Source organism: Cavia porcellus, unplaced genomic scaffold, assembly GCF_034190915.1.
Source record: "Cavia porcellus strain 051 isolate PalLab524CR breed Dunkin Hartley unplaced genomic scaffold, mCavPor4.1 scaffold_8, whole genome shotgun sequence".
Lineage (NCBI taxonomy): Eukaryota > Metazoa > Chordata > Mammalia > Rodentia > Caviidae > Cavia > Cavia porcellus.
The window spans coordinates 69,521,795-69,543,755 of NW_026947491.1; the positions used below are offsets into that span (position 1 = coordinate 69,521,795).

General features: G+C 34.6%; 1 protein-coding gene across 3 annotated transcripts in view; it reads left to right on the forward strand.

Moving 5' to 3' along the window:
* Positions 1-21,961, forward strand: part of Nav3 (neuron navigator 3) — a 747,442-nt gene that overhangs the window by 212,287 nt on the left and 513,194 nt on the right. For all 3 annotated transcript variants that reach the window (XM_063255189.1, XM_063255188.1, XM_063255190.1), the window contains one exon: positions 578-975. In XM_063255189.1, coding sequence (XP_063111259.1) covers positions 904-975 — 72 coding nt within the window. In that variant the 5' untranslated portion in view covers positions 578-903. The remainder of the gene's footprint in view (positions 1-577; positions 976-21,961) is intronic.

Consider the following 21,961-nt stretch of genomic DNA (forward strand, 5'->3'; position numbering starts at 1 on the left):
TCATAGGTGATTTCTGACTGAGTTTGGAAATCACTGAATTAGATAACCCTTTTAAGGATAATCCTTATATACTTTGTATCTGGTACAAATGTTTTCTAGCAAGACAACTGCTAACCTTATGATAGCTGTTTGAAAAAAATACACAATATGAGTTGAGAAAAGAATATCTACGACTAAGAATGGGTTTTAGAGTCAAAATAATCAGAATTCTAATTATAATTCTGTTACTAATTAGATACTAAACCTGCAAAAATTTATTCACCTGAATTTTCTTTTTTTAAAAGTTAGTGAATAGAACAGTGGAATCTATGTATTTTATGGGTGTGTATGAATACCACGTTGCATTTACTTTGTTATGCAGGGAATTTTTGTTTTAATACAGTGTTTTGGTTATGTATATAATTACTATTTTAAATGCCATGTAGTAAAATAATTCCTTTTAACTGTCATTTTTAATTCAAATACTCATGTCTAAAGTAGTATCTAACTTTAAAATCCAGCTAAGTATTTATTTCATTAATTGTACTATATTATGTGGAAGTTTTAACTATGTGTTTATTTTTTGTTTTAATCACAGGTTTATGGAACTCTGTTAATTTTTCTATAAAAATGGGAAATTGTGAAGAAAGAAGAAGATAGCAGTTGGATTTAAAATTCCTGGGTGAAAATTTCACTTGTGAGAAGTCAACGATATGCTGATTTGGAAGGTCCTGGGAGTAAATTGCAAACTCTATTTTTTTCATTCAATCAATGGATTTTTTAATCATTTCTTGGAGTCAATGAAGTTCAGAGATAGTGTGTGATGGAAAGTGTGGTATGCCGGTGTTTTCCTGTGATTGCCTCTTGGATTAGTTTGCTGCTTTTTTGAAGAGATTGCATTTTGAAGGGCAAGAAACTAATGTGATGGATTTATCTTCAGAAATGAACAGACATGGGAAGAATCTAGTGAGTCACAAATTAGAAGATCAGAAGAAGGTAAGGCAAATACATTTCCTTATGCTTAGTCTTTTTTATCTATGCTTAAAAAGAATTTGATAAATTGAAAGTCAGTGTGCTTTATGATAAAATTAGAAACCTTCACAGAAGTTATTCTTGCTATATAGTCAAGCGTTGTTATGGATCTGGATTTTAATATCAGTTGGCAATTCTGTTTCTAGAGTTTTCTGATTTATCCAATCAGTAGACTGGAAGGGATTTTTACACTATGTGCTATCACTTGAATTGTGCTGGCGACCCGCTGACCTGAGCCAACATGAGAGGTTCTCTGAGATCCAGAGGAGGTACGAGTCACAGGCATGTCTGAGGGTTTGGAGCATGCTAGAGCTCTCTTAGGAGAAAACTTTCCTTGCCACCAGGAGAAGGCGTACATGGCATTTAAAAGTCTCCAGGGCTTCTGGTTCCTATCAGCTGTGCCTTTTCACTTTACAGCTGACCTGGGAAACGAGGCAACTGTGAACTTTGGTTTGACTCTTCCTATGCAATGCCAAAGAACTAATAGAAATTATCAAGAAAAGAGTGTGCTAGTATCTTTGAAAAAATGGGTTTCAAGAGTTTCAGAATAAGGAACTTGGAAGTGAATAGTGAAGTTTGTATTTAAAAATCTCATTTTCCTATGTTTTTAGAAATCCTTAGTACTAAGCCACTGCACTGTAGTAAGAGCTATCCAGGGAGCACTTTTCAAAAAAGTTAGAGATGGTAACCAGGAGAAAAAACCTCACTCTAAATAAAATATATTAACTTGTGGTATATTCTCATTGACTAGGCGACTACAGACGTATGGGGACCCAGTACATAGGGCACAAAAGCAGGGACTAGGGAGATACCAGAAGGTAAAATTAAGTAGCCTTGGATTGAGGGGCATGATTTAGGTTTATTTTTATTTCTATCTTAGAAATTTGGTTTAAGATTTACTTTCAACATCCTCTAAGACACATACTCCTTCACAGTTTTAGAAGAAATTTAAAAGAGTATTGCTGATTTAATAATTTATTAATTTTCTTTGGCTATTTTGATCAGTGCTATAAGGATGAGGCTTTGCTACTAAATGGAGGCAGGAATAGGTGGATGATTCATGCTCAGCGTGGTTCATCCACTGAGTTACCTGCATTGTGAGTAAATCTCAGAAAATGCTACTATAAAATCCAACACGATGGAGCCAGTTTTCACTTCAATATGGATAAAAATTTCTGCACATTTCTGCACAAATAAATCTGTTATTAAGAATGCTTGATGTTGTAAGAGACCAGATTTTATTTTTTGCTTCTTTCTGGCAGTAAGGCATGAATTCAGAATAGATGGTGAGATAAATATCAATTTAAAAGTATGCTCAGTCATTTCTTAACTATTAGAGAGGCATCTGGTAATTTTTCTCTATATTTTTTGAGTGTTCTTAACTCTGATGGTAATTTGCCTACCCTATTGCTTGAGTGAAGAGGGAGGTGGGGAACGAGGTAAACAACATTTGGGAGGTAAATTTTGGTTGGAAACATTGCTTTGCTCACAGGAAGGACAAGTACCTTTGCCAGTGCTATCTTTTTTATTTCCTGAATAAGATATTTTCTGCCATTACAAACATCTTGCAAGCTGAAGAATGAAGTGAATTCTTCGAGTCATTCCCCAAATCTTGGTGTGGAACCTTAAATTATGGTCTGTAATGATGTCTAGTTTCACAAAGGCCAATTTACAATGGACTTCTTAAGTCATTAATAATATACTACTAATAATAGAGTTTAGAAAAATCATGGAGAGCTATAATTCTGGGAGAAAATTAGAAATACGAGATTAGTGTTATGAGGTAAGAGGATTTCTGTTTTATTGTAGCCTCACCATCTGGTTGGTGGGGAGATAGAGGAGAAGTGATTTTCAGAGACCATTACCAACAGATTAAAATGAGTTTCTAATGCCCTCTAATGGCCTCACTGATGCGGGTCAGCATTGGTATGTAAGGTCTCTATCTAAGTTAGAAACTCACTCACTAACTAATACACACACACACACACACACACACATCCCACTTAGAAGAAAAGATAAAGTTAAAATTTGTCAAGTGTTATGAGGATCATCTCATCTGAATGGTATTTTTGTGATTTTTAAAATAAGGGGAAAATTAAATGTCGCATCATATATCTTTATAAACAAAGGTATGACCCAAGACATGATAGCACATAGTTTCTAGTGGAGATCATAAAACTGTTCCTGTAATTGCTTTGAGTCTTTATAGTTCATCATGATGAATTAATTGAACAAGCACAGTGACAACACTGGAAAAATATCTTAACTCATCCTCTCATCAAGAAGTGAAAGTGTGAATGAAAAATATGCCTTATTTCAAAGTGTTGAGAACGTATTCCACATTCACAGCAACGTTCATTGAACTAGATTGGATGTAGGCACCTATAAAACAGCTCTCTGAGCCTACAAACCATTCAGGGATTTTGCTTTTGAAATGTGTGGATTGTGTTTATAATGCTGTACTTCCAAATAGAAGCTCTCAGGATACTGAATACTTGAGTTTGTATGTGTTCTATGAGTTGAGAAGTGAATGTCAGGGATGAGGTCATTTATAGAATGCATGCTTATCCGTTCAATTTATTAATAAAATATCTTCCTATAAAGACAAAACATGCTTTTACCTCATTAGAAGTCTTGGTCCTGTAAAAATAATTATCAAGAATATACATATAAAATTGAAACATTCAAAAGTATATGACTTTTTGAGTTTTTTAAAAGTAATACTTCATCAACTTGCTAAATCTGAACAGAGAAAAATACTTAAAAGTTATAAGGTATCATCTATAAGTACTGTCTAAAATGTTGTTCATCATGGATAAGCCAGAAATCGGAGCTTATAACAAGTTAAAGAAGAATACTTCTAAAGATCTTATAGAAGTCTTAGAATTCTTCTAGGAATCTCAACTTGGATTTAGTGTAGGACTGGGCAAAGTTCAATTGCTTTTTGATTCCAATAATTTTTATCAGTGGAATCTTTAGTTTATGTTAACTCATAATTCTGCTCTTGACATTTAGCTTTTGGAATACCCCAGATGAGAAAGCTGTTAGGTCACCTTAAACCTTCTGAATGCCAATAATATGGTGTTTCATTTTGATGACTTTACCCTTTCAATCTTGTTTGCCTGTTGTTGTCAGAACTGTTATATTGCTTTCTATTAATTTTTATTGCTTCATAGGATTCTTTTTCTAAAACTCTAAGCAGTAGAAGCCAAATAGGTACAAATGTTACTGCAATAAATTAGTTGTGACCTTGAACTGAAAAGAAAAGCTTAGTAGATAGTAGATTCTACTTGCAATCCAATTGCAGTAGTCCGCAATTTCGACAATCTTAGGACACTATTTTATTGCTTTAGGAATACTGTATGTATTAAATAAAAGTATTTTTCATAGTCAACAACTTACTAGGCTATATTAAAAACCTATCAGGATGTACATTTCAAAATAATAGTGATGAATTGCAACAAATAATCAGTGGAAGTGTTCTTTTGATCTGTCCTTTAAACCAGAAATGGATGTGGAATATTGATGCATATATTCAAGGCAGAGGTGTTTGCTTTTATGGAAATGTTTAAGATTAATACCATCTCAATTTTAACTCCTTAAAGTCAATTCATTTGCATATGAGTTAATATTATTTTTACTCTGCAAAAAGCTCAAAATAAATTCCAAAGCAACTGTCTTTCTAAAAGATGGTAATTATTTCAGAAGTAATATGTAATTGTGAGTATAATGAATGAAAAATTTTGAGACATGTAGAATCATGTAAAATAAGGAATTATTATACTAATTAGAACAAGTCAGTAATGTTGAAGACCTCCACTGTGATACACCAAACTTACAGTACTGTTAAAGCTGTTTTTAGGGAAAATGTTATCTGCAAGTAACAATGAATGTGTCATTAACATCTACTCATACAGGCCCATTTTGTCCTTTCTCTTTCAATTAACATAAAACAGAAATAGGATTCAGGCTCACATACCTACATAGGATTGTTATGTTGCTCTAATCATTTTAATTAAAAACAGGTTAACTTACGATTTCAGTGCTTTACAGAAAAATAATTATCAATTTAAAGGTATCCTAATTCTTATTTTACTATCCTTTTGTTAGTGCATTGATTTGCTAAAGTTTAAATTATTGCATTTTCTTGTAGTGACAATAAACTGGCATCATATAAGGTCAAGAATGTACTGGGATTAGTCTCTCGGGCATTGTGGGCTACTCAAAATTATTTGTATTGGAAAATGACTAAAGATATTTAGTCATTCGATTTTTCTTAATAGAAAATATGAAGACAAGTAACTAAAAAATAGAGGATTTACTGACGATAAATTCAGTCTTCCATTCTTTGGTAATTTTGAAGATGCATTCTTAAAATGGTGATTAATTTTCATAAGTGTTCCTGACTTCTTTTCTGTGAAATACATTATAAGGAATTTTCTAAAGCAAAACCACACCAACTATTAGTAATAATCTAATCTCAAAATATAGATGTAATGAATTTCAGCAAAAATTGATCATCCAATTACTGATTATCCAAAATTTTTACTTTGGAATACATACTACAATGCCATTATGCATATTTGGAATCTGTCTCTCAATCACTTCTTCTGGAGTTTCTTAAAGGAGGAATTAGGTAAACTAAGCTGTTTTTAATCACTAGAAGTGAGACTAGAAATTCCTTTGTCAGATCAGTGTAACACAGAACCTCCTTAAAATCTCTCCTATCATATTGCATAGATAGTTCTAAACCTTTATGTAATCACTTGCACTGGCAGCATACTTTGTTGTTGTAAATGATTCAGAACGACAGAAAGGATTGGAGATGATACAATCAAATGATATATATTCTAAATTATTCTATGTACTTGTTCCTGATTGATGGATTTAAAATGTAAAATCAATATAATGAACTTGTATCTTCAGGAAGATTAGTAAATAGGATAAAAGTACTAGATACCTGAGATTTGTATCTTTACGGTATCTTGAAGGCACAATTACATGTAAATTTTTGAGTGTTATTCATTATGATCTTGATGATGATAGTCACAATAATGACTAATACCATAAAGTTTAGTAAGTTGTAACTCCTTTTTCTTTTAAATTCTTTCTCTGGTCTTTATACTCACACAGAAGTTCTTCTGACTTTTCCCATTTCATAAAGGGATAACTGGATCGAGTTTTTCCTACTAACATACATTTGAAAGCATGAATGCATGCTGTCAATGCAGAAAATGTAAAATGAAACAGCACGCCATGTTTTAACTCCTCCGTACAGACAACATTAGATTTTATATATTTATATCTAGTTTATAAACATGTAACTTTTGAAAGAAAATAATTGTGATTACTTTGTGGCCTACTTTGATTGACCAATCACATCCTTGTCAAATTCTATTTTAATTGTGTTTTTAAAGGAATTGGAAAATTTCCCCATCAGACCATAAATATGTATTAACTTATCACCCAATCTTTTAAGAACATTTGAGCAAGGGGCTGGGGATTTAGCTCAGCGGCATAAGCGCCTGCCTTGCAAGCAGGCAGTCGTGAGTTCAATCCCTGGTACCGATAAAAACGAAAAAGACAAAAAAAAAAAAAAAAAAAAAAAGAACATTTGAGCAAATTCAGTTGCCTTTCTTGAGGTTTCAGGTGACTATAACCAGGTGAAACAGTTCCCAAAAGCCGTCTTGGATATAGTTCAAACAGTCAGAATTCATAAAAGCATACAATTACATGAACCTCCAATACATGAAAGAGTGAATGCCAAGATCAGAAATATAGACTTGTCATTTCCAGAGGCCAAACATTTGAAGTCAATCAGAAAATCAGAACATGATTTGGCCTGAGTGGGGGAACAAGAAGAATGAGGTAAGCAAACAAGAAGGGAGAGGAGTAGGAAGGGGCTGCCCTGCCCTGCCCTGCTGGGTTTCTGAGGACAGCAGGCTGCCTGCTGGAGAGCAAGGCCAGCTGACTTCTCCAGCAGAACTTTTGGGAATTTTCTTTTACAGAAACTGACAAAATATCTCCAAGACTGATCTTCAGACACTGTGTAAAGCCTGGGATAAGAATTACTTAAAGCAAAACATTTAATATACTACCTGAGTGGCAGACATAATGAATTCCATTTCATGTATAAATTTGGAAAATGTAAGTGAAAAAGCACAGTAGGAATATTTCAAAAACTTCGATCTTTAAAGTGCATCCTGAGGACAATCACTTTTAACTAGAAGTTTATAGGAAATACAATGCCAGGCCAAATACTAAACATACTCAATCAGAATGTGCATTGAAGATTCCCAGACACTTTTAATGAATGGAATTATTTGAAAAGCATTGCATTAGAGACCATTTCTGAGAGCTCTAAGGAGGAAGAAGCTTCAGTTAACCACCTCTGTGATGTGTTTTATAAAGTGCCCGAGTATCCTGTCTCCTGAGTTGTCTCCTTACCCCTACTTGCAGCACTCTGTGATGTCATCAGCTAAATAAAGTACTTACGCTTCAATTGTTGTTCTAATGTCTGCTCTGGGGAAGCCTCAATGAAGACATTCTTTACTAGAATTCTGATATCTGTATAATGTATTTGCATCAGTCAGCTGTGTCTCTTTTAGAACAGCTACTTGGAATTTAAACTTTTGAAGAATTCTTTCTTCCTTTTTATTCTTAAATATCCTAAATGCATACCCAGACTGATGATAATGTAAGCATTTGTTCAGTATGGCTGATTATGACTTGTAAGCATGATTTGACAGGTGACAGCACACAGGACAGCTGTTGCCACCTCCTTTCCACTCCCATTATTGGTGACCTCTGCTACTAACACAGTCCCAGGCAGTGAATGAAAGAATTGTCAGCACTTCTTCTGTCTCCTACATTAACCCTGTGGGTTAAAAAGAAACAAAACATAATTCCTTGAAACTCTCCTTGAATCAGATGTCATATATTCAGGTTTTGGAGTAGGGTTTAGATAAAATCTTCTTGTTCATTCTCTTCCTCTGTGGTTCCCTACTGAAGAAGTTGTATCTACATAAAACAGCAGCTAAATCAGAATGAAGAACAAGCATTTATAAAATGATATATTTGTTCCAAAGTCTCTCAAAGGTGGATTTTTCTGACAACTTGTCTTGTCTTAAATCTAGAAGCCAAATCTAGGTTTTCCCATCCCTTTAAGTTGAACCGACCACTTCATAGAGTAGACATGAAAATGCTAAGTAAGTTAGTGGTGTGGATAAAGATGGAAAGAGGCAACACTCCCAGAGGGCAGGTCCCCATAGGTGACTTTGTCACAAAGGAGCAATAAATACACAGGAAAATTGATAATGGTGCCTATGACCCTTTCTATTTTTGTTTATTATGTGCTGCTTTCACCGAATTTCCCAGTAGATAATTTATAATTAAAAATGAAATTTAGATTTATACTGTGTTTATCTTAAAATAAGACCTAATTGGAAAACAGCTCTGAAAACTAAAGATCAAAAATGCCAGTCTCAACCTCTCCTTACCTTACTTACAGAATAGCCACTGAGCATCATTTTATTATTTTTGAAACCTGGTTTTCAAGGCTGATTTGTTTCTCAAGTAGGTTTTATTTTTTGGAAAGAGCATAATACTAGAGGATGCAAAGTCCAGTACCAAGGTATCAGCACTGGCAAGCGCCTTCTTGTTTCAGAGTCACGTGGTGGTTCCATAGGGCAAATGAGCTAAGCACACCATTTTATAATACCATAGACCCATCCATGAGGGCGGAGCCCTGATGACCTATTCACCTCTGGAAGGGCTTATCTCTTAATACTGTTATAATGGCAATTAAATTTCAACATGAGTTTTGCAAAGGATAAATATTTATTTATAACATTTTTACTTGCTGAGTCACTCAAAACTGGACCAAGTAGACCAGCAATATCTTTGGGAAAGTCTAACAAAAGTGGTGCATAAGGGTCTAGGTAAGACTGAATTTGATTATTGGCATTTAATTATTCAACCTCTGTCTTTCCCCAGTTTTCTCATTTCTTTTCCTTTCTAAAATGATTGAAAGTGTTGAAAACTTTTTTATATAAACTACTGGGGAAACAGTAGCTAGTAGCTTGATATAGGGAGTGGATGCTGCATCTTTTTTGAGGGTAAAGCTAAAACATGAGTTGTGAGACAGAACTATTAATATTTTCTCATCTCTGACTCCCATGAGATTTTATAAGTGCAGCTCTTAGTGACTTCTTATTTAGCTCATATCAGAGGAGCCCATTTTATATTTCTCATCCATACCTGTGACTGCAAACAATTTAAGAACTCCTAACAAGCAGGCTTCCCAATCACTGAACTTTTTTACTTGAGAATGGTTACAGAAACACAGAAGAAAAGATAGAAGACAGGTGGATGCTGGGTTTTTCACCCCAGTCCCAAGATAGAATTTGCCTATGGGCTCAAGTATTCTTTCCTAGCTTGTATTACCTGTGTGTCAGTGACTCATTTTAGACCATGGCTTAGCCAGCCAATTTTCTGGAGAGTCAGAGAACTGTTAATGTTCAGGATATTCCATTTTAGCCTATGAATACAAAATGAGTCTCAGGTGATTAGAGCTCAGCCCCAGAGACAGCAGAAAAGATATTTGTAAATTTGTAAATTTGAGATTTCTTTTTCCCTTACTCTGTGGTCATGACACATTAACAAGTACGGTTATTATCAATTTGTAGTGCTTTTTAAAAAGCCTACTTTTATCCTCAGTAATAATATGAAATTTTTTTTATTTTCAAGTTGAAAGAGAATATTAAACATGAAAATTATCAGTACATTAAGAAATGTTTTTTCTCTACCATTTCCAAAGTGAGAGAACATGTATAAATATGTATATGGGGGACATATGATGACGCAAACATCATGAAACTGTTAATTGTAAGCTCCAGTGGTGGGCATTTAGGAGTCCACAGTGAAATTTCAACTTTCACTGGAAATATTTGAAAATATTTTTAAACAACATGAAAGAATATTAAATAAGAATATGTGATGTTTACAATCAAAGTGATTAGAGGTATAGCCATAGGTTTTTCACTAAAGTTCCCCCAGCTTGATTCTCAGTATAACATGGGAGGTAATCAACAGAGCTGAAAGCATTTTGAAGGAGTTAGGAGTATCTAAGTCACGCTGTTTTTCCAGGCATCTGGACCTATCAACTGGCCTGGAATCAAAATAGTATTTAGTACATGATTGTATGTGGAGAATTTTTAGTAACTGACTTATAAGTCAATTTTAGAACTCCATCCCATATTTATTAATTATTTTTGTGACCTCAAAAATAATTTTGTGTATTCAAGATTTCACGTATAAAACACACTTTCAAATGCACATTTAAATCTGAGGATGTCAGTTTCAAGAATTAAGGCAAAGAAAGTAAATAACTTTTTTCAGTTTTTGGAAGAATTCACTGTGATCAATTTTCATTATTTCACAGGGTAAACTATTCTTTTATGAATTCTTCTTGACACATATTCCAATAGGCAGTATAATAGGTTAAAAATAGCAAAAAGTATATTATGTTACCCAGGCTACTTAGGATCAATTTTTATATGTACTCCTCCATAATGCTGTACTACCTTAATACCCAGTGGATCGTGTTTTGGCTAAGAGTCTTCAACAGTATGTTCAGAAGTTTCTACTTATCATTTACTCTCTTGCAGTAGACTAGCTGAGTTTTACCAAGTCACTGCTTCAGAGATGGACTTAAGACCCACTCCATTTAGGAAGTCTGTTTTTCTGTGCAGTTTAGCATAATACTTTATTTGAAGAAAGGAATCCATAGTTATAAATGCCAGAGTTTGCCTAAATTCAGTGTGTTTCATGGATTTATAGAGTACTGCACAGTAGGTACTTTTGAAACTATTTACTCTGTTAACTGCCTTATCAATGGATTTAGTCACTTCTATTTATCATCTCTTCCTTTTCTAGCAAAGTGGTTAGGTCTCTAGTTTCTATCTAAGTAGAATACTAGTGTTATAAAAAAACTTATGTTTTGCATTTCCTCTTTTTCTTATAACTCTATGAAGTCATAGATTAGATATTTTTCATGTCATACTAGGGAGAAAAATTTGCCCCAGTTCATAGAACATACCAACTTGAATCTTTTTATTTTGGTTAATAGTATATGATTTTATTTTTTATCAACTTATCAACTCATTCTTTTCTTAATAACATCTAGCTTTTAATGAGCTATTAAATATGTTTAAAGGACATAAATTACAGAAGCCTTTCTTACTTTTTTCTTGGAATTTTGTGCTGTACAAATCAGACTTTAGACTTTATCTTGGTTTATTTTCTGTCACTAATAACATAACACTATGGACTAGGTAAATTATAAAGAAAAGGTTTGTTTTGTCTCTTAACTCTTGAGGTACAAGATTGAGAGGTCACATCTGGTGATAGCCTTCTTCTTGGCAAAATCCCGAGATGACACAGGACAGCCCGGTGGCAAGAAAGGAAATGGCCATGTGTTATGCTTGTGTCAATTCTGGTAACTCTTTTTCATAAATCACTGGATTCAATCATGCGAACTCTACATAGTCACATTGTCTAATCCTAATCCCTTCTCAGTGTCCCTAACGCTAAATATCATAGTGGGATTGAGTTACTATTTTCTTTATCTAGCATTGGGGTTTAAATTTCAATGTGTGAATTCTTCAGGTGCACATTTAAAACCACATGCAGTTATAGCAGTGTACTTTGTTAGAGCAAATGCTTTTTGGGAGAGATTCCCAAAATGATTCTGAAAGGATTAAAAAAATGAATCCTGAATTGGGAAGCCACCTTTCTTTGTTGACACTAAACCTGGATTGAGTCTATTATCCTTGTCATATTTGGAAACTTAAATTTGAAGTTCTCGATCTATCTTCTTGTGGAAATCTGATTTCATAAAGTTATATTAAGGAGCTCCATTTCATTTTTAGGAAAATGTCAGGATCGCAGCTTAAATTGAGAGCTGATGAGTTTCACAAGGAGATATTGTTGCGATTCCTCACAGGGGCAGGGGAGCTGTGCTCCATAGTAGTTTCTCCCCTGTGTCAACCTGTCAGCCACCAGATAACCCACAAAGCCTTGGCTTCCTGCTCTCTGTGCAGTGCCAGTGACACATGTGAGTACATGCATGTGTGTGAGCCACTGCGCTTCCCTGGAGTGTGGCAGGATGTTCTTTTGGACTGTGTTCACGTTTAGTATTTGCTCACTGGGGTGGAAATAAATGAGAAGTGGGCCTGTCACAGAGATAAGATTGTTAGCCATTTCAGGACATTCCCACATCGTGTCTGAGGGAATCTTTAAAAATAAAAGAAAACATACAAGTGGGCATCTTTGTTCCTAATCTACAGTGTGCTTGATTTGTATGATATAAAGTGAAGGCAAGAATTGTATTCTACATACAATGGCCCATTTCAATTTTGATTTTGATAAATATTTTTAAAAGGAGCTACAGTTATGATCATTATATTTCCCTAATGCTTGTGTTTTCGTGCATGCTTGTAGCTATAAGATACTCATCAAAAGGTGAACATTCATTTCTTAGGCAAAGGTCCCTCTTAAGAACACAGCAGAAATAAAACATGTAGATGCTTCTGCCTGGTTTTCAAATCTTGCTGCTGATAGCTAATTTTTTATTCTTGTTAAAATTAGATGTTTTCCTTTAAACTCTTACCAACTGCTTGATTAAACAACATTGTTAAATATAATGGAAGAGCTTTACCTCATGCTAATTTAGTAAGACCTTTGTCTTTTAACAGTTGCTGATACTGGTAAACTGTAATGCTTGCAAATAACAGATAAACAACATCTTGTATGTACGTGTTATTTTCTAATTAACAGGGAAAAACTCATGGTAACATATTTGAAATAATGTTAACTTCATAGTTAATGTCTTAGTCTGATTTGCTCCATAAATTTTTATGTAATTATGAGTTGGTGAAGTGATTCATGATGCCTACATTATTTTGAGGAAAAATACAAAATAATGGAATTGACATTTTATAAATCTCTTTCATTCTCATCATCAGACACTAAATTAGGATCCAATTAAATATGACACTAAAAGTATGCATAGTTACAGAAATGGTCCTTTAACATGCACAGTGCATCCAGTTTTATCACTCATCTTCCTAAAAATTCTTTAAAGACTTTACAGTACAATCTAAACTTCAAAACATGGCCCAGAGGACCTTGTATAATCTCCATCATTTCTCCCTAAAATCCTGGCTCCTGCCCTTGCCTCTCATGTTTTCCCCTCCAGCCATGTTGGAAATGAATTTCTAAATTCTTTGAACAGAGAAGGGAATATCTCACCTTAAAGCCTTTGGACGGGCTAGTCTTCCTGCCTGAAGCGCTTAGCGCTCTACTTATTGCATGCATAGCTTTGTCTGATTATTCACACAGCTGATATTTATGCAGTTTCCTAAACGAAAAATGCTGTTGCAAGTTTCACCATTATGTTCTGTTAGAGCTCCCATTGGTTGACTTCCTAACAACCATTTTTGTTTGTATCATTATTCATATATTCTTTGCTTGTTTGTAGTCAGGGACACTGCCTGTCTTGGGCATCCTTGTGCAGGATGCTTTGCATATAATGTATACTCAAGAACTGTTGTATTGAACTAAGAATAAACTGGGTGGGCCCATAAACTACCATTTATTCAGTAACTTTTAATGAGCACTTGTCAAGTCAGAGTGTAAATTTTGATAAAGAGCTAAACAAATGATTTTAAAAACTAAAAGCTAGTCTTATTCCTAAGCAACTCTCAAATGATCATGCCTTAAAATAAGAAAATAAGGCAACTTTGTTAGGGTTTTTCTGACTAGAGGGTTCTCCAGGTCTCTATATCCCACTGAGTCTTTATTTCTACCTGTGAAGAAAGAGCAGAAATTTCAAAGCATGAGTATTGATGCGGTCTCCTCTTTTCCCACTACTCAAAGGCCTTCTAGATGTCACAAGTGAGACAAATCATGGTTTTATTGATTTTTTTAAAAGATTTACACCTTCTTTCACAAATTAACTATTTGCTGGTGTATTTATTTATGATATTTTGATGGGTTAGAATTTAGACTTTTTTAATTGACAGGGACCATTATTTATGTGATGTCTGGACTCTCAATATCTATATAGGTTGCATCAAAAACTAAAACTAAAGCCATTTAACGTGTAGGGTGTAGGTTTTTGCAAGACAAAAGGATGGTTAATTTTTGATTACATTTTGAAGAAATTAACAGTGGCCTCATCTACCATGTTGGCACATGGCTATCTACTTCTAGACTGGTGCTGAAGAACTGTGCTTGTGATACAGTGGAAAATATGGAGAGTTGAAGTCAATCTTGGAACTCATCTGTGTTGGGCCGAGCCCCAACCTCACAAGTCCATGCCACTGTTATTAGCTGCCAGATGGTGCTGGCAGGTGTTTCTGTAATGCCTGACTGGTGATGCCCATGTTTTTGCTACTGGTCTAAGATATTCTCTGAGAGAAGATGATCTTGCTTTCTAGGGCTAAGCTGGACTATACTTTGGCAAGTGTAATTGCCATGTTTATTGTTTATCCTTTTCAAGTTCTGTACATAACCACCTCCAAAATATCAGCTTGAGGAAGGGCCACTGCATCAGACCAATTTCCAATTTCCAGCATCTTCCTGTCCATACTTCATTCCTGGAGGTCAACTACCACTTCCCTGTTCTATTGTCAGCGCACACAGTACTTGGTCATACTCCCTGTGGGTAGTGGGGGCTTCTAGTAAAATTTCTTAGCATCCTAGACAGAGTCAGTTTTAACAACTCCAAAGTAAGTTTCTAGCTTCTCTTACTAGGAAAGACAAAACATAAAATTGGAAACAAATTATTTTCTAATGAGAAATTATTACATAAACACATGGTGTTGATAGGTTTGTCAATTATTTTACCTCTGAAATATTATAAGTATTTAATCTCAAAACTTGCTTTTGAGATGCAGTTTAGTGGTGGAGTTCTTGCCTAGCATATGCAAGGCTGTGGATTTAATCACTACCATTGTCAAAACATACCTTGCTCTCATGCCATAATTTGTACTGATTACTTCTTGTTAATACAAACCCTAGCCTGTAAAATCTTATATAATCAGTTGGCCAAGAACAATATTAAGAATCTTCTCTGGAAGAAAGACTTTCGTTCTAGTGCTTAGAAGAGCACTTTTTCAAATAAAAAAATAAAAAGTGTAATCAGCCTTTTTATGCTTGTTTTATAGGCTACATCCTTTCCAACATTCAAAAAGAGTAGCGATCCATTAAGATACAATGTTGTTTTATTTTTTTCTCAAAAATAATGAGCTTTTCATTCTCTTGTTTACAAACATAATTAAAAGTAGGCTTTTGTAGAAAGAACCTTAATTCTAATAGAATGTTGATGAACTGAAGTGTTATTTAGTTTTTTTTATTAAGGTCTTAGCGTCTAAAAGAAATTTTGGATTATTTCCAAGAGAAATAAAGCTAGAAAGTAGAAACTCTGCTGGCTGAAATAGTATCACCTAATTCTGTAAAGCAATTTTAATTAAAATTAATTAAATTAAATTAAATGTTATATCTTGTGTTTCATATACTATACTCCACATTCACATTCACTACATGCAGTTAGTGACTATCATATTGGACAACACACACTGTAGACCATTTCCTTCAGGGGCACAACTTGATTTGGTTACAGCTTCTGAAATGTCTCGACTGTGTAGTATACAATGGGATGCTAGGGGAATCAGATTTTGAGTTAGACTAATGAACAAGAGCCATCGTAGAAGGTTGTCTGTCATCTTCATAATACACAGAAGTGGAGCAAGGGACCATCATTGTTTGATGGCAGAAAAGACACTAACCTTTTCTGCTGTCAGAAATGACACAGAATAGAATTTTGAAAGGGCTCTTACAGATCAGTTAGATCAATCACTGCATCAAACTTCAACTGTTTACATGACTTGCTTTGTTTATAAGAAATAATCAGAAGCTCTCCAATCAAGAAGCAGTGAATGAGCTAATCAGTTTAGCAATGTATATATAAGAAAATTGAGTTATAATAAATCATTCATAATAAATTATTTGGTACATTTTCATAGCTGACTCAATATGTAGAATTTTTGAAAATGTTTTCCATGATCTCATGGAGAACTAAGTCCTATTTCAAATCTTTGAACACCATAAGTTCTACCAACAAATTAGTATCAGGCAAAACTATGAAGGTCAAAGGAATCAGAATACCTACAAAATCACATGCATAATATTTCCAAAGTTTTAGCAAATGATTTGAAGTCACGATTATACTCATTTGGATTATAATGACACTTGTATGTCTTATATAGTTGTCATCTTCTTGCCAAACAATAAATCAGCGTAGCCATATGATCCTTAAGCTTACTTGGGGAGATTTTACCAACGCTAAAACCAGTAAAATGTTAGTCAGCAGAGGTATCATTAGTCACATTTATGTTCCAAGCAGTGTTAGTCCAAAACTACATTTTATTTCAAGTTAATATTAGACCAGTTTAAATCCAAGAATGTAAAATCGAAGGGGCCCAGAGAAGCTTGATAAAGCTAATATATTCCATAAGTATTAATAAGTAGCAGAGAGTTTGAGTAGTCAAACAAATCAGAGGTAGGAACATTTACTTACTAGGAATGTTAAGTTTTAGGAGACTGACTTATGAGCACTCTGAGTAAGAGTTGCAAAATTTGAAAGACAATTTGAAACATAGGGATTACATAGTCTTTGAAAATGAGAAATTCGAGGCTCAGAATTTGCTGTGTAACTTTCCAGAATCAGCTACTAGGTTATGTCAAAACAGTGACCAAAGACACCTATAGAAAGTCTAATGCAACAAGAGAATACATTTAAATCTTAAAATAGCTATGTTGTAGAAAACTACATTGCAATTCATCTCCGTTTAATATTCTTCCTTGCGTCAGACCTACTTATCATCATTCTTTCCACTTTCTGAAGCAGTATGAAACTTCTGTTTTGTGAGTATTTTGTGAAATATGATAAAAAATACAGTGAATGCTGCCATGGAGTGACATCCATCAAAGGCAGGTTCATAAGAAACTTTATGGTGCATCCTCATTCACCTTATTTACTGAATGTGGTACATGCAATTTCTAGCTCTCCTTCAATGTGAAAAGGACTGTGAAAGGTAAACAGCTTGAATAAATTCATGACATCGAGGCAGCCGTGGCAGTGTGACTAAAAAGACTCATGAAAATGACTTCCAGAACTTCTTCAGAAAGTGGCTAGAATGATGGCGTAAGTATGCCCAAAGTGAAGAGGAATATTTTCTAGGAGATAAATAGCAAAGTGTCATTTACCATGATACATTTATTTTTAATTTAAGCATTGACTTTTTACACCTTGCATAACAGTTTCTAGTCATACAGGTAGATTTCATTGTTTTTAAACCAAACTGTCCATTATAATCCTGAATATTACAGTTTTCATGACTTTAAACATAAATTTATACGTTCTGATTATACCCCAATGTAATGCTCTCAGAAAATCTCTTTATAATGTTATGAGCCAGTAAATAACATTTTACCATTATATTTGACCACAGTGATTGTTAAGCTTGAAATGTCAACTTGATTGGCTTGGTAACTGCCCAGGAGATTGGTGGCGCACACTTTGGTTGTGTCTGGGCAGATCATGGAGATGCGTTTAGGGCATTGCCCCTGGTCCTTTATTGTTATTTCCCTGGATGTTTCCCGGTTCCCATGGACTAAGCGTCTCTTTTCTTCCATGCTCCTCTTCTATGCTGTTTCTGCCTTGGAGCTAACTATGGACTAAGTCCCCTTAAAATGTGAGGCAAATTAAACTCATTGTCTTATAATTTGGACTTTCAGGTATTTTGTTCTAGAAAAGGCAAAATGACTAATATAACTAGTAAAGGGAAAGCAAAAACACCATACATAAGTGGTCCCCAACGTTTTGGTATGACAAATTTGTTTCATTTAAGACAAATTTTCCATTGACCTGGGGGCTGGTGTGGTGGTGTTCAGTATGATTCAAAGAAATGCACAACTTACATCTCTCACGTGCATATTCACGTTCCTGTGAGCATCAAATGCCCTTGCCGGTCTGACAGATGTGGTGTGCACGTGGTAATGCAAGCTGTGGGGAGCAGCTGTAAGTGCAGGTGAAGCTTTTCTCACCTACCTGCCACTCACTTCCTGCCATAGATCACTGACTGGTGCATGGGGGTTGGGGAGCTATGTCATAGAGCACTTAATTGAGCTTCGTTTGGCATATCCTTGACACTTTGAGACAATGTTCTCAACACCATAACTTGTATGGTAATTCTTCATGAATACCACATCTTTTTAGGTACATCCCATTCCAAGGCCTAGGTATCTTTGTACCCCTACTACCTAGCATGAGGGTCTAGTGTATATTCACTCCGTAGCACGAATAAATCATCATGTCTTATCCAAAGAAGATCTTGTTTTGATAAGTACATATAAAGGAAATGTCACAAAAATCATAGGTCTAAATTATAAACATACTTCTCTTTTATGAAGTGGTCAACTATTATTTGAATGCAATATGGTTTTTTGTTTAAGAAGAACAGGATTAGAGAGCTTTGATTCTCATTTTTATATTTTCAGTCTCTTTCAGAATGGGGATTTAGTTGGTCCGTAGGATACTGAGCAGTAGGGAAAAAGGATGTGGGCTGTAAATTAGGTGGACATTACAAAGAAAGGCTTAGAAATTACATGGGGAAACCAGAATTCTGGAACCTCTACATGTGTTAAAACACCCGAACTCTATAGATATACTAAAGGAGCTTCAAGCCTTATCAGAGCAAAAATCTAGAGCAATGTCTGGATTTCAGAGAATCCAGAGATAAAGGATCGAAACACTAGACAAAGATTTCTTCAGAAACAAAATATTTTATAATTTTTTCCTTGTGATAAGAGTGGAACTTTGAAATAGCAGGAAAAATCCAGACCTTGTAAAAGGGACGGGTAATATTTTAAGTCTTAGCTCCATCACTAAATAATCCTGTGGAATTTATTAGTGACTTAATTGCCTTTGAGCCTTGGTTTCCCTCACTGGTCAATTAGGGCTGTAGTGTTAGATTCCCTTTCTTGGATTGAGAATGTTAGATCGATTCATGGCTTACTCAGAGTCCACTAGTTGGCCTTCTCTGACGTAGGAAATGTCTCTATGCTCTTAAAATTACTTCTATTGCTTCTAATCTTGCAGACAGTGGAAGTAACACTAAGGGTTTCAAAATATAAGAAATATCACCTTAACAAAAAGATATTTATAAAAATGCGCTTTCTTGAAAGGAAGTTTTCAGAGACTATTTTCCTATGCATATATCAACTCTGGTTTTGCTAAAAAGAAAACAAAAACATAACCTCACATGTAAAATGCTGTGTATAAGTAACTTGGTCTACATTTATGTGTGTACATATATGTATACTCTATATATAGAAAAATAAATATGTGAAAATGTCATCTAATTATATATTTAGAGAGATAGGTTAAAAAATCAGTTCTGTGCATGAGTGCTCCATGAATCACATTCTTAGCATGTTGGAGGCCCTGGTTCAATCCGCAGCACAAGGAAAAAACCCAGTCAAACAATAAAATGAACACATTGATTTATGATATAGAAATATTATTTTATGGATGGTCATACAGCAAAAGAAATTGATAATTATACTCCTTTTGAAAATCATTTTGTATTTTTCTTGTGGAGAGAAGTTCCATTTTCCTGTTTCCAGATTTTGATGAACATTCAAGTGAGTAGCAAGCCAGTGGTGAAGGATTGCTGAAGTTAAAGCTTAATTGTCCCACAGGCCACTAAGAGAGGTCACAGAGATCTTTATCTTTTGGCCATTTGACAAAATTGTTGGCTGATGGTGGCAAACGAAATTTTATCACACAAGTGAACAATCTGAACCTGTTAGGCATATGTTCAATATTTATGTAATAATGATATATAAAGTCACAGTATGGGATACCCCCCCTGAGCAGAATTATCCACCAAGTACTGAGTTTAAGTACCTGGATTCTGGAGCTATCAAGTTTTGATCTCGGTTTTAATTACCTCATCATTGCAGGGACAAAATACCTGAAGCCCAGACATTAAAGCAGGAGAGGTTTATTTTGGTTCCCAGTTTGTATAGGTTTCAGTCCATAGTTGCTAGCCTCAAAGCATGGCAAAGCATAGCTTATGGTATGGTAGAAGGAAGCAGAGAGATCCAGGGAGGGCGACGGGGGATAGACCCTTTTAACTCACTTCCTTTGGCCAGGTTTCACCTCCCAAATTACATTTAGCTATAAACTCATCAGTGGATTAATCTGCTGAGTGTTATGTTCCCATAATCCAACCATCTCCCAAAAGCCTCACCTGTAAAGTGCATGAGGGGTTGGGGAACATCTAGATAGGAACCATAACATGCATTATTTCTGCTCTTTCCATATCACTGTGATCAATTTACTTAATGTCTTTGTGCTCCATTTCCCATTAGTAAAATAGAAACAATAATAGTCTTATCTCATAGGGTTGTTAAGAGCATAAAGAGAGATAACTTATGTAAACTTGGAACAAAGTAAACCTCTAGAAAAGATTAGGTTAATTGGATACTGTAAGTTCTGCATGATAATGCTAAAACAACCTCAGTGCTCTAAATAGAAGAAAATGTGCACGTGTAAAGTCATCATAGTGTAAAGTAGATACAATTCCCAGTAGGGGTTTTGTGTACACAAATTTGTGTATGGCATTTGAGTTTAGGACTTGCCAAAGTTTAGATGAGTGGAGGACAGAAATATAGATGATTCATCCATGATGGGCTAAGCTCCCAGCCTGACTTTTGCTTAGGCAAAATGCTGATTCAGATGAGAAGACTCTGAAGCAGATTCCCCAGCAGAAAGTCAAGTTAATACTCAGACCATAGTTTTTATTATTAGCATAAATGCACTCAGTCATATAGATTTATAGTCAAGAATTTACTTGGAGCTTATGTGAAATTTGTGCATGGACAGAATTTTACAGTAAATTCCAATAAAGCAGGTTGTATGTTCTTTCCCTTGTGCACAACGCCCTTCAGCTTCAGATTTTTCATAGAAAGGAAGATCATGATAATAACTGGCCGTTGTAGCAAAGATGATGAATTTTGTCAGTTCTGTCTTAGACAACTACTACATAAGAATGGCTCAAGAAATCAAAGGGGAGGAAATATTGTCTTGAAGATGGAAGTTGCATGTCTTCTCACCAAATTACTCCACCTTATAATTATTCACTAGATAATTTGGTAGAAAAGAGAGTATATGGAATTATGTAACAACAGAGTATATATAGTAGTATTTATTCCTATGTAGTATTTTTACATAAGCCTTTCATTAAAAACAATATTTTGAGGCAGAGTCTCACTATGTAATCCAGGTTGGCCTTGAATTCATAGTGATCCTCTTGCCTCAGCCTTTCAAGTGCTAGGATTATAAGCATGTGCCACCATACCTGTTTAATAAATCACTTTTAGTTTGAAGATATATTTCTTAAAAGAAATATATCCAGTGATTTGCTTCAATAATTAGTTGATTCTATCAATGTCAAATACATTGAAAATTTTATATACTCATGGATGATAGAATGACTCTTCATCAGATTTTCATTGTGTGTTTTTAGGATTATCATCTCTGGGAAAATTTACAGTATAGGAAACACTTGTGATCTTCCTCACTAAATTATTTTTGAACAAATTTTGTAGTTAAAAGTATTTCTAGACTGCATAAAAATAGTCAATAGTTTTAGCTCTACAGAGATGGAAAAAGCTGGTGGTTAGAGAATAAGTAATTTATTTTGTTTTAGAGCTAACCAATGAATTGAATGATCAGGAAATGAACACTTAATAATTTTATCAAATGTATTTACAGGTGTTAGAGATTTCAAACCATGAAAAACATATAGTGAATGAT